Source organism: Equus caballus, chromosome X (assembly GCF_041296265.1).
Source record: "Equus caballus isolate H_3958 breed thoroughbred chromosome X, TB-T2T, whole genome shotgun sequence".
Lineage (NCBI taxonomy): Eukaryota > Metazoa > Chordata > Mammalia > Perissodactyla > Equidae > Equus > Equus caballus.
In genome coordinates, this window is record NC_091715.1 from 25,542,781 (window position 1) to 25,564,891 (window position 22,111).

The 22,111-nt window shown below is 39.6% G+C and overlaps 1 protein-coding gene across 12 annotated transcripts in view; it reads right to left on the bottom strand.

The window, feature by feature from the left end:
• Window positions 1–22,111, bottom strand: part of DMD (dystrophin) — a 2,262,230-nt gene that overhangs the window by 348,047 nt on the left and 1,892,072 nt on the right. For 11 of the 12 annotated variants that reach the window (XM_023633802.2, XM_070257261.1, XM_070257256.1 and 8 more), the window contains one exon: window positions 3,597–3,769. In XM_023633802.2, the coding sequence (XP_023489570.2) occupies window positions 3,597–3,769 (173 nt within the window). Of the gene's footprint in view, window positions 1–3,596; window positions 3,770–4,588; window positions 4,880–22,111 lie in introns of those variants that run through there. The other variant, XM_023633805.2, reaches the window with a different exon arrangement.

The window sequence follows — 22,111 nt, forward strand, 5'->3', positions numbered from 1 at the left end:
GCTTGGAGTTTTTGTATTCATCTGATTTAGCCGAAGGCAGCAAGCATAGCCCTATGAAATAACTCATGAATACTTAAAGGAACTTGCCATCAAGTGTAAATGAGTACAAGGAAGAGCTGGTGAAGGAACAGCCGGAGAGGGAAATACTCATTATGGGATTCGAGTCAAAATTTGGAGGATGAGAGGAACGATGGCATTTCAAGTGTGAGGACCAGCAAACAGACATACTCATATGGGAGAATGGGAAAATTGTTGAAGAGCAGGAACGTGGTTACAAGACAGAATCTGCTTGGCTTAGAGAATCCTTGTTGGGAAGTAACTAGATTGCTGCTGGGTGAGGAAGGAACGGGGAGGCAGAGGAAGAACAGAAAAGGGAAGGGGTTCGCAGGGGCTTATTAGGCATAGTCGGCAGAGTGGAGGGTCCACTGGATTCTAGGGACCAAATATAAGCCTCATGACAACAATAATTATCCTTTGTCTGTTTTGTTTACTCAGTGCCTAGAAGAGTGCCTAGTACATAGTAAACCCTCAGTAAATATTTATTGAATGAACTAATAAATGAATGAATGAGTAACAATATGGGCACCAACAAGATTGAAGTTCTTGACCAAAGGAATAATGTGACAGAAACAGTGCGCAAGGAAGGATAATTTTTTATATGTATAATGGATGGTTTCAATACTTAAAGGAACAGAGACAAATCTATCAATATGGAATGACATAATGAAGACTTGAATAAGAATCATAATCACAGGCAGAAAAAGATATAGGGTGGAAGGAAAATAAACAGAGGGAAGAGGATACATTATGGAGTCGGATCTCGAAGCACAAAGATACCTCTATGAGCCAATGGAATGCAAAGGGATACATGAAAATCATTTGGGTTCAAACTCAATTATTTTTCATTAAAAATGGACACCTGTGAAATTAAGTACTAAGGTTTTTATATTTTGAAATATAAAATGGCTTCAGAATCCCTTATAGAACAATGAGCCAACTGTAATTTTTTAGTATATGTTATAGCTTAGGCAAACACAGGGCTGTTTTTCCAGGGTATCTTTGGAACTGACTAGATTCACAACGAAAGCTTGTAAGTGTCATTAATGGTTCCGTGTCTAACATTTCCGGTGTTTATCTAGCCTATTTCATAACCATCCCAAATTACTCCCTCAACTGTGCTTCTCTCAACTGAACTCTGCCATTCAGTATGGATTGACTGATATCCTTATTTCACCCAAGTGTCAGGAAATAAACTGAATCGCTTTGACGTGAAGAATTCTTTCTTTCCTTTTTATGAGTGAGTGTTTATAACACATCCTGTGTTGTTAGAGAGGCCTATTTAAAAGCCGTTCATCTGAATATTTAAATTCTAGAATTGCAACACCTTAGATAAGCTAAGGTAACTGTTTTCTCTACTTGATTAATGACAGCAAGAATTAAACTGCAGTAGCTGGCATATGGGAAATTGCTGAGAATGAAGAGCCCATATTTTGGCTGACATGCTGTTTGCTGCTTTCAATTCTCTTTTTATTTCATCAAGTTCACATGAAGGAGAGAAAAGGCACTGAGTGATGTTCAGAACAGTTACAGCACCTTTCTTTTTCTTTCCTGAAAAAAGGAGTAACTTTATTCTCTTCACTTTACCTACCAGTATCTTTTCCATCTCACATGTTTCATTCCTTTTTAACGACAGATGTTACGAAATGGCCTTTGTCATTACATTTCCTGACCTCTCTTAGAGTTTAAGCTGTAGAAAGCGAATGGAACCTCCCTATCTTTGAAAATGCCATTGCCCATTGTTGCCCCCAACTCATCATCGACACATTGACACAAAATTCATGGACCAAAGAGGGAAATAAAAGTGAAGAGTCTTGGAAGCTGGGGTGCAAACTTGGGGGAAAAACCTTATTACAATAGAAATAAATCTTTTCCTACTTCTAGAAATCTGCTTCTCTATTTCATCCTTTCACTTATTATGTATTTATGTGTAAAAGTTGGGCGAGTCCTACCTTCTCCTTCTTTTTTTATACTCTATGGTATAATATGATGGTTAAAAGCTCAGACTCTGGAGCCTGACTCTGTGTGTTCAGATCTTGGGTCTACCACTTACTAACTAAGTGACCTTGGGAAAGTTATTCAGCCTGTCCGTGCCTCACTTTCTTCTAACGTAAGGACAGAAGAATAATAGGATCTATCTCTTCGGGCTGCTGAGAGCATTAAATGGATCGAGACACATAAAGTGCCCATGACATTGCATGGTATGTGAAGTACCACGTGTTAGTTGCTATCAGTATTATTATTTCACATTAAGTGTAGATTTTCACAAGAGTACTTTTGAGTTAATAAATTTCAGTTATATTTTTTCTTCATTATAGAAGTAAATATGCTATATTTCAAAAGTTTGGGTGATTTCGAAGAACTATAAAGAAGAATATTCTGGGGCTGGCCCTCTGGCCGAGTGGTTAAGTTCACGCGCTCCGCTGTGGCGGCCCAGGTTTTCGCCGGTTCGGGTCCTGGGTGCTGACATGGCACCGCTCGTCAGGCCACGTTGAGGTGGCGTCCCACATGCCACAACTAAAAGGACCCACAACTAAGATATGCAACTATGTGCTGGGGGGATTTGGGGAGATAAAGCAGAAAAAAAAAAAAAGAAGAATATTCTGTAATCTTGTGGCCTATAGGTAGTAAGTACTCCGAATGTTTAATGCATTCCCTCATAACTGTTAGGAAGTCCATTTGTCCTCTTCTACCATCCCTCCTCTAGACACAGAAGAAAGCATAAAATATTTTTATAAAGAGAAGTGAATTAGGAAAAGCAACCGAGTAGAAAGCAGGAAGCGTGACTTCTACTCCCTGTACTTCCTACGTCATTTGGGCGACAGTGGGCATTTTACTTACTATCTCTGCTCCTTGTCACTGAACTATTGCAAAATGGGTATAGCAAGAGCTTCACTCTGGCCTCCTTACAAACACGCTGAGATGCATCCATTAACTTCTCAAGAGAAAGGTGATACTCGGAAAGGGGCAATGTACAAAATAGAGGAGTAGAGAACAACTAAAGGCTTAGCCGACAGAGGATGTGGTGACAAAATCTGAGAGGAAGCTAAAGACAGAAAGTTGCTATAATCTCTCCTTAGCTGCAGGAGCCATGGAGAGGTCTCCTCTCCACTGTTAATTATAATGTGTTACGGTATTTAAAGAATGTCCTCTGTTATGCATTTAGAGTAATGCCAAAGAAAGAATTCCATGATAAACATACATTAATTTGATCACTTTTTGCATAACCCTGTGATAAACCAAGAAAGAACTCTATGAAATTAGGAGAGCTCTGTTCCTCATTTAAATTCACTCTAATGTCTTCATATGCATCTCTCCCGTGGTTAGAAAACATCACCATTTTAATCTAATCTGAACCCTCAAGTATCAGCTTCATACTAAGCAAATGAATGCTTCATTTATTCAAAATAAAAGGAATCATTCTGAAACTGGGTGATTTACATAAACATATGAGATATTAGCTACCTGTGCTAGGAAAACAAGGAAAATTTTGCCGTTTTCATTCATTTCTGGCTTTTTTGCCCCTGATGTTTTCCTACCTAATGTTGAGAGACTTTTTCCGCAGCTCACTCCACTTGAAGTTCATGTTATCCAAACGTCTCTGTAACACGATCGCGTCATCAGAACCTTCCAGGGATCTCAGGATTTTTTGGCCATTTTCATCCAGGTTGTGATAGATATCTGTATGAGCTTCGATTTCTCCTTGCAGGTCCTACAGGGCAGCAGGAAGAAGAAGATGTACAAGATTACCAAACAAAATGCACCAGCTACGAATGGGACTTTGGAGAACTGCAAAAAATAAACTATTAGTTCAAAAGACATTTTAATTGGGCCAATAACAAGAAGATTCACCTCCAACTCACTTTTCTTCACGTATTATCTCTTTATGTTATTATGTAGATTGAAAATGGGCATCTTATTACGTATAGGTTTAATTTATTTCTTTATTTAAATAGGTATAATTTAAAAATTTATAGGTACATTTATTAGGTATAATAAATTTACTCCTTTACACTATGAACTGGAACATAATATATTTATAACTTTAAAAATTTCATAAGTTATATCTTCTAGTCCAGGGACAAAATAGATCATTTTATTGAAGTGATATGAAATAAAATTCCATGATAAAGTGCACCCCAGTGCCAATCATTTCATTACACTATGAGTCAAGTCATATTTTCCACGCACACAGTAATCTGGAAAGTTGACTCTGACTATAAAAGCATGGAGAGACTAATGAACAAGCTGTACTCGGTCTATAGCACCAGCACATTAATGGGATTCAATCACAGGAGAACATCTTCTTGACAATACACATTAAGTTCACCTTGGTATTACAGCATCATACATTTATTACAGCATCATACATTTATTAGCAAGATTTCCCATTTAAAACACCATCATAACTTTAGGCTTGACAAGTAGAAAGTCCATAGGACCTTGCTAAGAGTTATGATAAGAGGTGATGCATTCAACCTCATTTGTATACACACAGATCAAGAAAATCATCATAGTAGAAGAATCTGACCTTTACATGGTATGTCTTCCTGTGTAACATTTTCAGCTTGAACCGAGGACTACAGCACTGATCCTGTTGCATAGCAATCCTGAGAAAACCCAGCGACTGAAAGAGCCTTGCTTTAAAATGCCAACTTTGCTTACATTCTGTTGACAGAATGAATTTCGGAGCACAGGCCTCACCAGTCAATAATAATAAACAGCCACTTTGTACTCCTCACTAAACGGTAGCCAGGCCTGTGGATGTGGGAGGAACCTCAAAGAGAGGAGGCCTGGAATATGCAACTGACAGTTTATATTAAACAGCCAACTTTTCTTATCATTTTGCCATTATAAGCCAGAGACATTATAAATTCATTTTATATATGTGTTTCCCTCCTTGTTCCCAGCAGAACAGTCAAAGCCAAAGGAACATTCCTTAGAGAGCTGCCGGGTACTAGCATTCCTTTCTGCCTACACAATGAATGGAGGCTTTGTACATTATCTGACTTGCTTTTAGAGATTTGTATGCTTCTGTTCAACAAGTTTAAAAATTCATTCTGAAGCTCCGAACAATTGGGTTGATCTGTGTAACTAGAAAGATTTTTTTTTTCTCTCTTTCTAAAATTGAATTAAATTACTCTCCTAAAGTAAGGAGGAAGAGTGGCAGCAATAACATGCTAGAAATTCTGAAGAACTGGCCCGTGTTTTCAACCACAGCCTCTTAGAAGCAAAAGTTTGAATGTTTGAGAAGTAAGGTAGATGGGCAATGAATGGATCTCATCACTATTTTTGGCAGCCAAAGGATCACTGATGGACTGTAAAGAGAATTCTGTCCCATTCTCTTTGACTGGAAGGCAGGAGGGGGAACACGGAGAGAACCGCATCCAAAAGTGAAAGAATGAAAATACTAAAACAGATCAAGCAGCATCTATCTCTATTCCATCCCAAGCTGGCCTTTTCTGGAAGGAAATAGCATGATTTTGAAACGAGCTTATGTGATGGAAAACTAGTATTGGGCTTGTTACCGAATGGAGTTAGACCAAATATACATCTATTTTATGTTTGCGTACCTGCATGGAAAAACATACCCTACTGCATGGAGCACATTCCTGTGCTCTGAGAGTCATTTTGGCACTTTTTTTTCCTTCTCCCCAAGCCCCCCAGCACATAGTTGTATATTCTGGTTGCAGGTCCTTCTGGTTGGGCTATGTGGGACGCCACCTCAGCATGGCCTGATGAGTGGTGCTAGGTCTGCGTCCGGGATCCAAACTCGTGAAACCCTGGGCCACCAAAGTGGGGCACGTGAACTCAACCACTTGACCATGGGGCCAGCCCCTGAATTTGCCACTTTTGCAGCAAAAGAGAAAAGTGAGGTTAATTTGTCTAAATAATTCAGGACTAGAAACCAAACAGATCAAAGTTATCCACATAATTCCCTCACGTCTCTCTTTTACTTTATTTTTCTTCTTGTATTTGATTTGTATGCTACTTAAAACTTCACCTCAAGAGTGCATACTTAGGGGATTAAAAGCAAACCTTTAGTTGTTCAAGAAAATAAGATATTTTGACTACTACAATCAGATTTCTACATTAACGTGCATATAGATTACAGCATACTTGACTTTGTACATGTGCATTTACAGCAGAGACCCAGGCTCAATGAATAGTTCCTCCAGATTATGTGCATCATGAAGTCATCAACATCTTGTTGAGTAAATGAGAGGTCTCCCCAAGCATAAATAGGATGTTGATTCATGAATTTGCTATTTTCATCTTTGCTATTTACATTACACTGCATATAAACACCTTTGTTGTATCATCAAGAAAGAAAAGAATATAAGATCAATAAATCAGGTTTCATTGAGGACTGACTATTTGTCTCGTCTTAACACCGTGGGAAATACAAGAAGACTGCAAGAGACAGTTATGTCTTTACTTTTCCTAAAATCTACTGTGCACTTTTTATTGAATTCATCCATATTACCAACTAAATATTAATGAGAATTCCCTGCCAAACCTCATAGATACGGGGATTAAAACTTTTCCCCTTGGAAATTCAGGAGTGGCTGAAGTAGTCAGAATTGGCAGGAAGGTAACTCAACTCAGTCCTACGGGTCTAGGTCATGGTGGTGGTTTAGAGCAACAAATGACACGCGTAGAGTAGAGGGATTTACAGTTTATAAAGCACTTACAAATGTACTGTTTCAGCTATTCCTCCTCCTGGCCCTGTGATGTACGTAATATTTTCTGTTTCACAGATGAGAGCACTGAGGCTCAGAGATGTTTAACTGACTTGCCTAAAGTCACATATCTAGCCAATGTTAGAACAGGGCAATGGATCCAGTTCTTTTGACTCTGGAAGATCTTGGGCTGTCTCCACCCACCGTTTATTCTAAGCATTGGCTGTAACAGATACTAATTATTGAAGCTGAACTAGGCTACTTCGAACAAGGGGGAAAAAACAACTGTTGAGGAAGAAAGCACACGGCAAGACAGCATTGCTGATTTTAACAAAAAATTCACCCACATAGATTGATTTGTTCTGAATGAAAAATGGAATCCTGACTACCCTTTTCCCTTCTCATTTTGCAATTGGGCATCCGGGACCACCTGTGAGCCAGAATTGTTTGCACCGAAAAGGTCTCCTTACTAGAAAATATCCCTGCTTCCAGAACAGAAATTCTCCCATCAGGAACTCATTCCTTTGTCTACAAGAGCTGCGTGAACATTACGCTAGGTAACGACTTGACACATCAGCATAAATGTAGTTTGGCCATGTCCCTTTGGGATGGCAGGCTGGCGGGGAATCTGTCAAACTACGAGACTCAGGAAAGTTGCTCTAAAATGGAGATGAGTATCAATGAGGAATACAAGGCTTTCTTTAGGAGGTTGGCGTGCCGCAGTGGAGATTTTTCAGTACAAGCAGGCAGCATGAGTCCTAGGTGGGGAGACATCGACAGGGAAGGTAGGAAGGAACACATTCACATTTGCATAAAGCTACCATGATGGCATTGATCTTAAGATTAACCTTAGACTCAGGGGCCACAGAAAAGCAGCAGGTTGGTATGGAGAATCAAGAGGAGTTCTCAGAGGATAGCCAATCAGGACAAAAAGTAATTTTCACAGATATTTTTAAAGTAGTTTTATTTAACTTCTAACAACTAGAAAAGGTCACTCGAGCCTTCGTCATACATTCAATGTATGTGATCTAATTTTCCTCTTCTTTTTGTTATTGTATTCTTTAAGAAGAAAATAACTAATGAACAGAAAAAAAAGGTATTTGTTATATAACAACAGAGGCAATAGCAGTAACAGCAACAGGAACAAAATATATAAGACTTACGGTACACTGGACATTGTGCAGCGCACTGCATATACGTGAGCTCATGTAATCCTCTCGGTAACCCTCTAGGGTAGGCATTATTATTATTTTCATTTTATATATAAGAGAATGAAACTACAGAATGGTTAAGCAAAAATGCCCAAGGTCATACAGCTAATTAAACCATGTGGCGAGACTTCAAACTCAGGCGGTTGGTCTCCAAGGACTGTGCTTTTAACCACTAGGCTGTATTACCTCTGAGCTTTTTCCTATTAATTTTAAAAGTTTTCCTTTCAATAATACTCCTGCCCAAATTTCCGCAAATCTAGCACTGCCATTAGACAACGCAGAACAACACTTTCCGTACTCAAAGAGTAATTTTATGGTCTTGTTAAAATGGAGACGGTGAGATAGATCTGAAGCAGTGCACAGAGTATATCTAATCTAAGAAAGAACATAGAATAATTGAGAAAACGGGTCCAAAAGGAAAAGTTGTATGTAGCCCTCCCCCAAAAGAAACACATAGCCTACAGTTCTGTATAATCATGGAGCAACTTCAGCTGTGAATATCAAGAGAGCTCTGATATGAGGCAAGCGATATATTCATAGTGTGGTGGTTTTAGGAATAGGGAGTATCTTGTTTCCTGGAGAGCTTTTTCAAATCTCACACTTCCTTCTTTTCTGAGAGTCTAGCCTACTTCCGTCATAAGTCCCCTCTCTCAGCCTCCACGGAAAACTAATGGCAAATTACAGTTACAGAGACATAGTTTGAGGCTCTCCCTTCTCTTTTCCTTATTAGTTGCATAAGTTTAACTTAAACTCTTTAATCTCTTTGGCTTCACTAAATAATAAATAATAATACCTACCTGCTGGGTTGGTTTTAAATATTACATGGAATGATTTTTGTAAAATACTTTGAACAGCATCCACACCACAACAAGCTTTTAATAAGTAATAGCTAATGTAAGGGTTTCTATTATAAGAGAATCGATGTGGAAACTGAGCTATAGAAATAGACTTCATGAAGTCACAGGACTTGGTTTGAGCCATAAAGGAGGGATAGGACTGAGAGAGGTGGAAGGAAGACGGTATTCCAAGTGGGAAGAATAGCATGGAAATAGCAGAAAGGTGGGAGTTAGTTAGGTTTGTGAGCTGGGACAATAAATTGTACAACCCGATTGGAATGGATGATGAATGTTAAGAAGAAACAGGTAGAATGTAATTGAGGTCCTTAAACTAAGTAGGATCAAGACCTTCTTTTAGGAAGCCACTCAGAAGAAAAGCTTATGAAGAAAAGGAAAGGACCAAGACAAGATTATTGAATATTAAATTTGTACTATCTCATTTGTCAAGGAGAACAATCCATGGAGTTCATGAGTTAGAAGACAAGTGGGGAAGAACATGGAAAGTTACAAATCTTTACTAGAAGAAAAATAAAGAAGGGCGATGCCAAGAATTAGTTAGTGCGATACACTTTTTTTTTTATTATCCGAACAAATGGTTATGACACTATTCTAAAACATCATAGGTAAGAGTACCCACATATTTTCTTTCCTATGTATATGGAATTATTTGTCTCTAAAAAAGAACGTGGCAAATGATAACCTTCCTATTTTGAACATAACTGAGAAGTAACCAAAAAAACAAAAGAAAAAGATGAATAAAAATATGTGACCAAGTCTCCCTACAGAATTCATTATAGACACACTGTCTCTCAACTTTTCTGAAAGCAATTAGTATGTGAATAAGGATAAGGTCATTAGTTCCTCTTCACTGATAATTTTTACCTAATTCAAATAAGCTTGGAAGGAAAAACAAAGCGATGATCTGATTTCCAAGAACTTAAAAGGTCAGAAACAGAAGATCCAAAGCAGGGGAGAAGTTATCCTTAAGGGCTAAATGAGATTAGCAAGAAGTGACACCTGACAGGGAACCAGAAAGGTGTAAAAGGAGCCACGGGCACGCATAGTTGACCAGGGTCACACAGTGTGGAAACTAAGAGCCCTACATTTATTATTAGCCCTTGAAGGCATCATCAAGCTTTAAAGCGAAGCAAAATAATTAATGTTAATGATGATGATCCTGAATGAGTAAGAAAAGCAGACTTATGTTCAGTAAACTTGATTTCAGAAGGAAGCAGTGTATGTCAAACTCTTTAAATGGATTTATCCAACAGAGTTATCCTGAAAAGGCGTTGATGCTTTAAAGTTAAACAAAACAAAAACAAACATACAAAAGTTAAACTCCCTTAGCTTGATTATCCAAAGTGACTTGTTAAACATGGGCTCTAAAACTTGAGGTTTTGGAGTACACACACATAGACACACAGGCACATTCCAGTATGAGAACAGAAATTGAGAGTAAATCTTGAGAAATGTTTATAGCGATCTAAAAATAAAAAGCATGGGCTTGCATTTTGTGTGTCTGGTTTATGTAATTTTTAAAAGTAATTCATTTTTATTGCACGTTACAAAAGCATCAGTCTGTTACGGATTGGAAATTAAAACTAGCAAAACAAAACAGAATTATCCTTCCTAATGGATTTTTGGAGAAGCATCCATATAAAGGAATTGGACTCACAATCTTGACCTTATAAGGACTCTAATCTAACCACCAGAGGTTTCTAACTTGCTCAGGAAATGCAGTTGGGTACAGAGTCACAGTTGGGTGTGACTGTTTTTTCTATTCTATATGTGGCCATTGCAATACTTTTAAAAGCAGCAAAGTTGTCACCCCAAAGGAAACAAGAGTTAATTTGAGGACTGGCATTTGGCTCGGAGCCTGGTGGCTCGAGGTAGATAAGGAGTGTGTTTTCAGGTCCGCTGCATGGCAATGCATCTTAAATGAGCGGCTATGGATTTAGGAGTCCATAGGCTTTGCTTTAAAAATGGCTGTTATGAAGGTCCTCAGAGACTATTATCCTGCAGGGTTTGTTGTCTTTGCTTTCATATCTCATTCGAAAATTCTCACACTTAAGTACTAGAACAGTGGAGAGGAGGGATATGCTCTCCTGCCTCAGTACATTCCCAGGTGCAAAGCTTTATTTCAAAATCTAATCTTTAAAAATGCCCGGCCTAGGGTGGATTACCCCAGAGGAAACTGAGCAAAATCCCATTTGTCAGACCGCCTTAAGCAATCCCCAACTCTGGTAACACGTGATGCTTTTTTTCCTTGTCTGACCCTCTGGTTTACTCTATTCTTAAAATTACTTTTTAAAATTGAAGAGTTCATTTCAGTGAGACTAGACTGGAAGTAAGATGGGAAGTACCTTTTCTCTTCTGCATCTTGTTTTTCCTAGTTTCTTTTTATTCTGTCACAGTGCAAAAATGTCCTGCATATTTATTCATCACACAAACATGCATTAAGTGCCTATTGTATGCCCAAGATTTCACTAGGAGATCTGGGCACACAGAATGTAAGAAAGATGTAGTCCCGGCCCTTAAGTTAGTTAATTCCTTCCTTCCTTCCCTCCCTCCCTTCATCCCTCTCTCCTCCCCCTCCCTCCCCTTTCCTTCCTTCCACTGATATTTAACATATTAGCATCCAAGTCCGTAGTGGTAAATAAAAAACCCCAAACTTCTACCCTCCTGACATTCACAGCATAATAGGATAAATGGAGAGAGAAATAGGGTAAACAGGGGAGAAATATGGTAAACAGACAAATGTTCAATAAAATAAGAAAAGGCTCTGAAGGTAACAAATGGGGGGTGGTGGTGAGAATAATGGTGTCCATGTGGTGTTGATGGGTGAGCTCTGTTTATGGTGGTCAAGAAACACCTATGTGAGAAGGCTCAGTTGAGACTTGAAGGATGAGAAGACACCAGTTATAGGAAAATCCAAGGGCACAGGATTTCTCCCAGGTTAAAAGGGAGGCCTTTGCATCAGCTCTGTGGTGGGAAAGATCTTGGCTAGAACTTACTAGGAAAGAAATATGGCTGGACATGAGGGAAGAGAGGCTTCAGATAATGTGGGGCCTGGAAGTCCCATGGTAAGAAGTTCGAATTGTATTTCAAGGGAAAGAAACAGAAGCTTTTAAAGCAGGGTTGTGATATGATCTGATTTAGGCTTTAAATAAGTCACTATATTGCTATGTGGAGATTAAAGAAAGCAGGAGAAGAAACAGAAAGACCAGTCAGAGGCCAGGGCTTCTAATCTTGGCAAGAGATAATGGTGGCCTGGACTAGGGCGATTACAGAGGAGAGAAGTGGACTGATGTGAGATATAATGTGGATTTCTTACACATACCAATGGATTAGATGATGAGAATAAAGGAGAGGGATATCTCAAGGATAACTCCAAATTTTTAACTTGAACAACAGATGGACGGTAGTGTCTTTTACTGAGATGGTGAAAACTGGGGGAAAAGTCAGTTCTCTGTTCCGTTTTCAACACGTTACACTTTAAAATGACTGTAAGACACTCAAGTAGAGATTTTAAATACATGCGTGAAACTCAGGAGGCAGTTCTGGGCTGGCTTTCTGAATTTGGGATCATTCGGTTTATCGATACTATCTACGGCCATCGGAATAGGCAAGCATACTTAGGGAGAAAGAGCAGAGGGACAAGAAGGGCCCTGGGACCAAGTCCTGAGGACCACTGACATTCAGAGATTAGGTAGGAGTAGAAAGCCTGGAAAAGGAAACAGAAAAGAAAGAGCCAAAGAGGTAGGAGGACAACTAAAAAATTATGGTATCATGGGGGCCAAGAGAGAAGAGAAGGTTTCAAAAAGGAAGGAGTGGCCAACTGTGTCAAATACTGCTGAGAAGTTGGTTACATTAGATGAGAACGAGGAAGGTCAATGGTCACCTTGATAAGAACAGTTTCAGAGGGGATGTGGAAATAGATGTAAGAGTAAGAAGACTCAAGGAGGTTGACTGAACACACAGCACCAGTAAAAAGTTGGGCGATGAAGTTTAGGTGAGAAATAGGGCAGCACCTAAAGGGGGGGTGAGGGATCAAAGGAGAGTTTGGGTGGTGATTTTTTAATGATTATGTTAGAGCTTATACTTCAGGAGAGGAATCTGATTTGAACAGTTGAGGAAGAATTACAAAAGTTCACATAATTAAAGAGTACATGAAGGCATGAGTATGTCTTAAAGTCTGGAGAGGATGGGGGGAGTAATTAACATAGATTGGGATAAAGTACGGCACAGTGGAAAGAGCCCCGCCTTTGGCATCATAAGATTTGTTTAGATTCGAACTTCCTCCACTTACTAACTTTGTGATCTTTGGCGAATTATAAAATATTTCAAAGCCTATTTTTTTCATCTATAAATAAGGCTAATAATATCTACCTTATAAGGTTTTGGCAAAGATTAGATGAAGTGATGTGAGTAGAACATCTAAGTACCTAAGCCAATGCCCCATCTATTGAGGGCCTTCATTAAAATGTATCTCTCTGGTGCCCCTTTCACCCTCCTCCATGACTCCAAGTTTGCTAGCAGAGAATACAGGAGGCCATTCCAAGGAAAAGGAATATCAAATGCACAGAGACAGGAGCCAGAGCTGAAGGCAGGAGCTAAGAAGCAGTGCTGAAAAGGGTCAAAAATGAGGATCAAAGGGTACAGAGTGGCCATTGAGAGCTTTGAATGCTGCCTGGAGATTGTATCTGATTCTATAAGGATAAGATTCCACTGCTGATTCCCGTGTACGGGCATGATATGGTCAAAAAACCTATTTGAGAATGATTATTTGGGGGGACAGTTTTCAGGGTAAATGGGAGCAGGGAGACAATGGACGTAGGAAATTTAGCTGACAGGCCATTCATGAACCAATGAAGTGGGTCTAGAAACAGGGACGAAGTAGGGAGAAGGGATGCTACCGTCATCGAGTGCTCACACATTATAGAAATAGCTGCATGTGTGACTCAATTTCATCCTTCTCTTGCTCTACCTTTGGAAGGCAGAATTCAGCAAAGTGACAACTATTCACAAAAGCATTTTAAAGATAGAAATGTTATTTTAAGTTTCATTTCCCTAGGAGTAATACAAACTTTATATATGCTGTGTTTCAAGCACATATACACATGCACACTCACCCCTTGGTGCCAAGTAAATTACAAGGACAAGACAAGGGCATTAATACCAATACTGCATATAGGCACAGGAGACTCCTACCTAAAATATATCCTATCAGGCATTTTTAAAAAGTTAAGATGCCACAGACCTGGTGGGGAAAAAATGTTGGTACCCATCTGGCTCAGCCCTTAAGTTATAAAAAAGAATAGCATGCCTTCATAATGTTGCTGTTGAAAGATAAAACCAGCCCTTTGGCAGGCTGAGCTTTCCTTTTTACTAATATATCTCAAGTTCATATAAAAACCTACATTGTGTGGCAATATTTTTTCAGATATTGCTATACTCCTTCATTGCTCCTAATTGAGTGAGCATTTCCTACATGAGACATCTTTCAGAAGATCATTGCCAATGGTAATCCTGAAAGGCCTTCACACTCTCTACTCTAGATTGCACATTTAAATCATAGAGACAACCACATATGAAAAGTCTACAGGGCTGAAGGTACTTTTGGTTTTGTATTATGTTTTATGTGCAGGAATCCCGTCTGTTTGAAGATAACTCTCCTTATCTGAGAAAGACCAGATGGGCCTTTCCGACATTGAAACATATTTATTAGTGCAGAGCCACGAGGAGGGGTGGAGGTGGAGTAGCGGGATGAAGCAGGGCAAGAAACTATTACTTAGACCCCTTATAAACCCTTTACATCAACTCTATCAAGTAGGCCTTCTTATCCCCCAGCTGAGGAAACCACAGTCTGGAGCGATGAAGCAACCCGTCTAAATCCCACAGCTGTTATGTGGCAGAAACAGGCTTAGAGCACAGATCTGTCTGAATTGATGTTCTTTTTACTTGCTCCCCCAATCCTCCCCTCACCCCGCAAATACAAAGCAAGTGGCTTCTGACCTGGGCTACACGTAATACAACACAATAATTACCTCATTAAGCCGCTTGTGAGATACTTGGTTTGGGAAATTTACCGTGACGCCCTGCGAGGAATGGCCGGGCAACTGAATTGTTTTCCAATTAAGTATTAACTTATTTATTCCTCCTCGTCTACTCAGAACTAATACCTTTCATGATTTTGAAGGACTCTAAACGAACAGGATACATTCTTATTCTTAAAATTGGCGACTATCTTCCTATGGACCAATACACATCTGGTTATATTTACCTGTACGGTTTGTCTATCTTACATACAGAGTTATAAGTTAGGAAAGCTCTTATTTCCTGAACCTCTTTGTCACAGAGCTATTTTTCTCCTCTAGAGAATCAGTGTAGTTCAAGATTGTATATTAGAAATAAGCAATTAGTTGATGTCAAGTCTCATCTTATCCCAACAGCAATATGTAAGAACAAGGCAAGAACATATGGTGAAGTGCCATGATTATTTTTGGTAATACGCTAGAAATCATAACAGCCATGTAGTTAATTTCCTCTGGCTTGTTTTAATTATGAATGTTGCAAGTGCAGAACAACAACTTTATTCCATCTTTCATCCCCCCAAAAAACCCTCATGATATCCCGACACAACCACAAAACAACCCTACACTGAGGTAATTGTTTAGAATAGGTTAATGATGTAATAAATCAAAGATGTTTCTATATTTTTTTCACTTTAAATAACAGGATAATTTCCAAATAATTCACAAACGCACATTGGACACAACTGTATTCATTAGTGGGTACTCTTTAGCCTAAAGCTTAGCGACATTACCTTTAAAATGAATTCTAGGTATCCATAAAGTTTGAATGTTAAAGAAAGTTCTAGTATCATGATGTTAACTAAAGTCCTGCTGACATAATTGGATCTGATTCCCTGGTGTTCTTTGGTGAGTTAATTTCTGCCTACTACCAAGTAAAGCAAATTACTTCTTCTGGAAAGTGTAATGGGTTTTTTGTGCCTAGGGAGTTACTTCACCCTATTTAGCTTTTCTTCTCCCATGGAATAGGGTGGACGGTGATGGAGAGAAAACAGTAACCCTTTTTTCAATGTATAAGGAAAAGGAAGGAGAAAGGCTATGCATGTGGACATTATTATAAAGGTAGGTAACAGTGGCATGTCTGCCAAAGGAAAGGTGACAAAAATGAGGAAACTGGAAAAATATCTAGGATGTTCCTTCATTCCTGGAATCCACTGTGCTGGGGCCAGAAACCCATTCACGAGTTTTCCATTGTATACCTGCAAATCTTTCCCAAAACATTCAGTTCCATTCAGAACATCCTAGAGACCCTGGGCCGTCTTGCTAAAGCAGGCCCAGGCATTCATAGCCTTTGGTCATGAGATGATGTTTCTTTCATCTTGAGAATACGTACGTTTGAAAAACTATCACCAGGAGAGTAAGCTTTGGGGAAGCGTAAGTCATTCCATGGCCATGAGATAAATTATATGTTTTAATAAAGAACTAGAACAGGAAAAAGAACGTCCATATAGATTATTTTGCATCATAAGAATTTTTACATGGCAGCTACATTGCAATATGTTACAGAACAGTGGAAACCTACCTTGCAGTGCCCTGAGTAAGAAAGGAAAAATTTCCTTTGGATTTCATCATTGTAATTGATCTTGAGTATAAGTGAAGAAGCGTGGTCCCTCCAACAAAGAGAAGTGGTAAACAAGTCACGTCCATAGTGCTTTGCCGTGGACAAAGGTTGGGTCCATTCTTCTCAGACAGAGGCAGAAGAAATGTACAGCTGTGGTGAATCTCTGCTTGAATTTCTGACGTAGTTTACAGTTTAACAGAAAAAACCCTCATAAATAAGGGACTGGGAAGTCAATGTGGGTAATACCTAATGATTAATGTTATCTCAAGTAGAAAATAAAGGGACTTAGGGAAAAACCCTTCTGCCTGGTTCTGTCAGAGTTCTGTTCCTTTTTGACTTTCTGATTTTTCCCTTTTGTGGATTGGCAGAAAGAAGGATCTCCCTTAAACTATGTCTGAAAATACTCATAAAATCACAAGATATAAGTTTCTTATTTCAAGGGGTCCACAGTCTCCTGAAAATCTCTTAAACAAACAGGCAAGCAAACAACACGTGATAACGTTAAAGTGGACATAACCCTATGGGGACACAGAGCAATTAGCCTTGTTGCCAAGATTTGCAGATGCCATCACAGAAGTGATGATATTCGAGCAGGGTCTTGAGGGATGAACAGGAGCTGACCAGGAGAGAAGTGGGAGAATGAAATTTGAAGCCGAGGGCATGACTAAAGCTGAAGATAAGATAAGATAAGAATACACGTCAGAGCTGAGTAACTCTCTGTGGACAGTGCGGGGGGGGGGGGGGGGGGGGGGGTCCATGAAGGGTAGCAGAGAGAGGGCTGCTTTCTCTGTGTCACGCAAACGTGCCTGTGAACGTGAACTTGCGTCATGTATTGGTAGTTTATCTGGCACAGTGGTTCTCAAACCTGAGTGAGCTTGAGAATCACCTGGAGGGCTTATTAAAACAGGCTGCTGGGGCCCAACCCTGGAGTTCATGATTCTGTAGGTCTGGTGCAGAGTTCAAGAATTTGCATTTCTAACAAGTTCCCAGGTGATGCTGATACTGCTACTCCAGGGACCACCCTTCGAGAATGAACCACTGGTCTAGCATGACGGTCCTTAATCTCCTGGAGGTCATGAATGCCTTTCTGAAAATAATGGATCCTCTCCTGAGACACCTGCACAAATATCCATATACACAAAATACGACCTATAATTTCATGGGCTTCTGAGACCCACTAAAAGGAAATGGAGAGCAGGAGCCTGCTGGTAGCTTCTTCCACCTCCGAGAAATACAATGAATGAATGAAGACAATGTATCTTTCAAGCATCATTTTAATGGAAAACTCTCAGGAAGAAGAATACATCAAAAAATGTCACTAAAATGGAATTTTGCTTATTTATGCATCTTGGAATTAGTCAGAGTGATCCTAGGCACAAAATGACTAGATTTGGGAGGGAGAGACATATCAAAGGGCAGTCCCTAGGTGCTACAAGGCAATTCTTGTCACTCTAACCACATTCAAGTAACCTGGCCCTTTCCCATTTTGACCGGCCATCTGCTTGGGAAATAACAAATAAAAGAGGGGTGGGTGGGTAACATGGAGGAAAAGGGTGCATTTCACCAGGGGCCTGTGGAAATACACAGAAGTTGTACCTCAGGGCAAGTGCAGCTCAGTGAAACAGTTCAAGAAAGAAGAAAGAGATAATGAAGAACGTGATTAAAAGGAAACTTCAAATCAGTTGTGCTACTCAAAGATATGAGTCAATGCCTATTGTAGAGAAAAGAACATTTTGACTTTACCCTTTACCTAAGAATCCTCCTCATGTGCCTTCCACAACCCAGTGGTATAGATGTTTTTAAATGACCCTGAAAAGAAAGCAGAGGTGTTCTTTATTTCATGAAAAGAAAGCCATCTTTCATTTAAAGAACCTTAGGCCTGCTCTGCATGCATGCATGGAGGCAGGAACGCGAGGCGAAGATTGCATTATTCATTTTGGCAACTATAAATTCAAGTGATGGCTCTGAGGTTGGGGAGAAAAAGGCCCACTGAGCTGGAGAGCAGACTCCTCCTTCAGCTTATTGAAGAAGCGATAGTGCTACAGGCAAAGCCCCCTGGAAGAATCTGGGGAAGACACACCACTGAGTCAATGAAGATTTTCCGTTACTGCGCGGGCTGCTTTGCCTAAAGCCAGGAAAACTCTGTCTGAGGATAATGTTTTAGTTGCTGACTCATCTCCTCTGTCTTCAATTCTTCTCAGCAAACTTTATTGGGGCTCATCACGGGCACATTTACAGAGCAATTTCCATAATGATAAAATCTCTTCAAATGAGATTTAACATCTAATGAAAGGGCAGATTTGATGTGGTAAAGGCCTTGTTGTGCAGCGGCCATATATCATCATGCCACTGAGCACTCATTCAGCTAGCCTATGGCACGACCCCAATTTTACTCCAGTAAGATTACATGTCCTTGTTTCATGCTAATGGCTTGAATAGGAAAAAATAAAAGAAGATCAAACAGCCTCTCTATCGGACACAAACGCGAGCACTGACAAACTGACAGGTAAAAGCTGGAAGGATCTGCTTGTCCTGAGAAGCCGATCTCCGTAAATCCTAGGGCCGATTCTCATGGTTTTAAGTGCAATTGCTAGAAAAGTGGAAACTACACGTTAGAGCTCCCTGAATGGATGAATGCTTTCTCCTGGAAAACTGCCTGCTGCCTGAGATAGCAAGAAAACATTCCTCGGGCAGTCCATTTTGGAAACCTCAAACGTAACTTGGACTATTCTTCACTGTAAAATCAATACGATTTTAAGCTATGGAATTCCCCAAACCCCCAACTATCTTGCCTATCCAGATCCTCAATCGTAAGTATCTTCAATCATGGTATTTACCAAATGATACCGAATGATTTGTTCTGAGCTCCTGGTTTGTGTATTGATAGCTAATGCCATAATGTGATATGGAAATCATATTTTTTAATATGCACAGCAAATAGAACCCTTCAAAAGACCAGATTTTAGATCTAAGATCATAGTTAAATAATAGATTCTGAAGTATTTAGAAGACGACTTGGGCCTTTCAAACACCATATGTTCATTACCTTCTCTTTTCAACAAATCATGATGAAAGTCACAGAAAAACATTGCTATATAATGTTTGAGTTATACACAGTGTTGAGAATTCCACTAATTTTTTCTGTGCCCTTCTCTTTGCCTAAATGAAATATTTCATTTGGCACAACACTTTGTCTATGGAATCAAATTTATCTTTGTGATGTTGGGAGTTACAAAGTAACTCATGTGTCTTAAAACATCATTAAATGTATGAAATTAAATTATAATTAGTAAAAAGAATTTGAGGGTCTTTAATTTACTGATAATGGCAAATTCTCATCAAATAGCTATCATGTTTTTATAGGCAGAAGACAGACACTATGAAAAGCAACACAGACTTCTGAAGAGAAAATGAACCTACTGTATCTCTGAAATAAAAGGAATTTGTAAGTCTCCTTTATTCCAAGACAAGCTCACAAGCTAATCTACAAAGTTCACCTCCCTTATCGAAGATGCAATGCTACTTTCAATTTGCTTTAATAGCAAACAATTCGTGGAAAGTTTGATTTCACTATAACAATAACCTCTTTTAGCCAAATAACCCTCATCAACCCCGGGATACAGTTTTCTGCCAAAGAATTCCCCTACTTCCCACTCACCGCCAGAGATAAAAGGATTGAAGAGACAGCCCCATTCTCTGTAGGACTGTTTGCTCGCACTTACTCAGCTAGCCAAGCTTCCCCTGCCTGATTTCATTGCCATGGAAAGTCCTACAGGATAACTTGGAGAGCAGCTACCTTTATTACTTCTCCCAACATCCCACTGCTTCCAATTACTACTGATTTTCTGTTACAATCAGTAGCCTTGAAACTTGAACTACCCAACTGTTTTAAATGCAGACAAGAAAAATCCTAGGGAAAATGGGGGACGAAAGCAAGATTCTGCACTTCTGCAGAATGGCATTGTGCTTGCATGATTGTTTTCCATCAGCCTTGACTTCTCTGAGAGGCAGTATTTCTTTTCATGCTCTAGGCTGACATTTCTTCTCACTAAATAGTTAATTAGCATGGTGCAGTTCCAGCATTCTTCCTTTTGACATCTTTACTCATAAAATAAGTAAAAGCAGTCCCCAACTTACAAAGAGTTCCATAACCAAAAGTTATTTGCAAGTCAATGGTTCAGAACCCCAAAACCCAAATTTCCACGGAAACGATAGGCATAGATGTCTCAGGCCAGCATATATACAGCTATTTGACTCTCTCATAGATGATCTATGTCATTCTGATCACATAACTTCGGGTTACATGATTTGGGAAGCATGCATCTTTCAGGGTACCAAAGGGAGGAGAAATACGAAAAGAAAATATTTCTTCTCTGAAGCCTGAATCTGTCCAAAGCATAACAGGAAGCAAAGCAGATCTGAGAGGGCATCTGCCTGTCTCATTCCATGTCCCGGTGCCCGGTCTTTTCTACCCCCACATTTCCTCATGCCCTAATAACCCTTCTCTCCTACCTTGTTGGAAATCGTATTTCCAGAGCGTAGTCTGACCATTTTCACATTCTGGGAGATTTTTACATCTTAAAAAGAGGAAGCTGAGTTAAGCCAGATGAATCACAGATTGGTAGGATTTCAGAGAGTATACGAATGCACAGTGAAAATATTTAGATGGTAGCCAAAGGACGGGCAGAAAACCTTCAGCCGTTCTCGGTAGGAAATCTACTTTGGTTAATACTATGGATTGGCTCGCTCACACCTCCACACCACCTTCCTTCTAGTTGGACAGGTTGGAAATTAAAAGTTTCATTTGCCAGACTTCTATGCATCTAGGATTCTGGATATGAATTAGGTTTTAATAAGTTAGAGCTGTCAGATAAAATACAGGGTGTCCAGTTAAATCTGAATGTCAGAAAAACAATGCATTTTTTTTTTAGTGTAAGTATGTTGTATGCATTATTTTTCTTTGCTAACTCTGGCAACCCTACGTCAAGTAGATGTACTTGTGAGAGATCTGGAAGGGGGAAGTGAGGTGCAGCCTAACTCCCAGCTCCTTTTGGCTGTTTCTGTTGGCAAGCTTAGTCACAGAAATACGAGGTTTCCCACATCATGGTTCCAAAATCCATTCTCCAGCTTCCTGGTTGGAAAAAGGCAGTTGTTAACAGCAGCCACGAAGGTGGCAGCCTCTTGATTCCAACTTCCCGATTCCGAGTTCACAGTCACAGAACATGTTCTTGAACTCATTGCTTCAGTGGTTACCTCAGGGATGGGAGTTTCCTAGTGGATCGGCTCTATCTGGCTTTCGAAATCTATCCTGGAAGCCAGGTTTAAATCTGCTCCTTCAGCCTTTCTGAAGATTTACTGTGCTTCTAATCCTCTGTATTAAATATGCTTTGAGTCTCATACCTAGAGTAGTTTCTCTTTCTGCACTGAACTCCGACTGCTATGTTGACTCTCGGGGTCAGCTTCTCTGTTTGTCTTTAGTACTGGCAGTATCTTCCTTTAGTCATTTAAAAATCTACAAACAATAAAACTCTATGGTTTTCTCAACATGGCTTTTTGTCATGGCCGTGAGATCTCCCATCAAAGGAGGGTAGGAAGTGAGGAAGGCAAAGAGGTTTGTACCTCTGGACTGATGTCTTGTTTTATTTCTAAAGGAAATACTTTACAAGATACT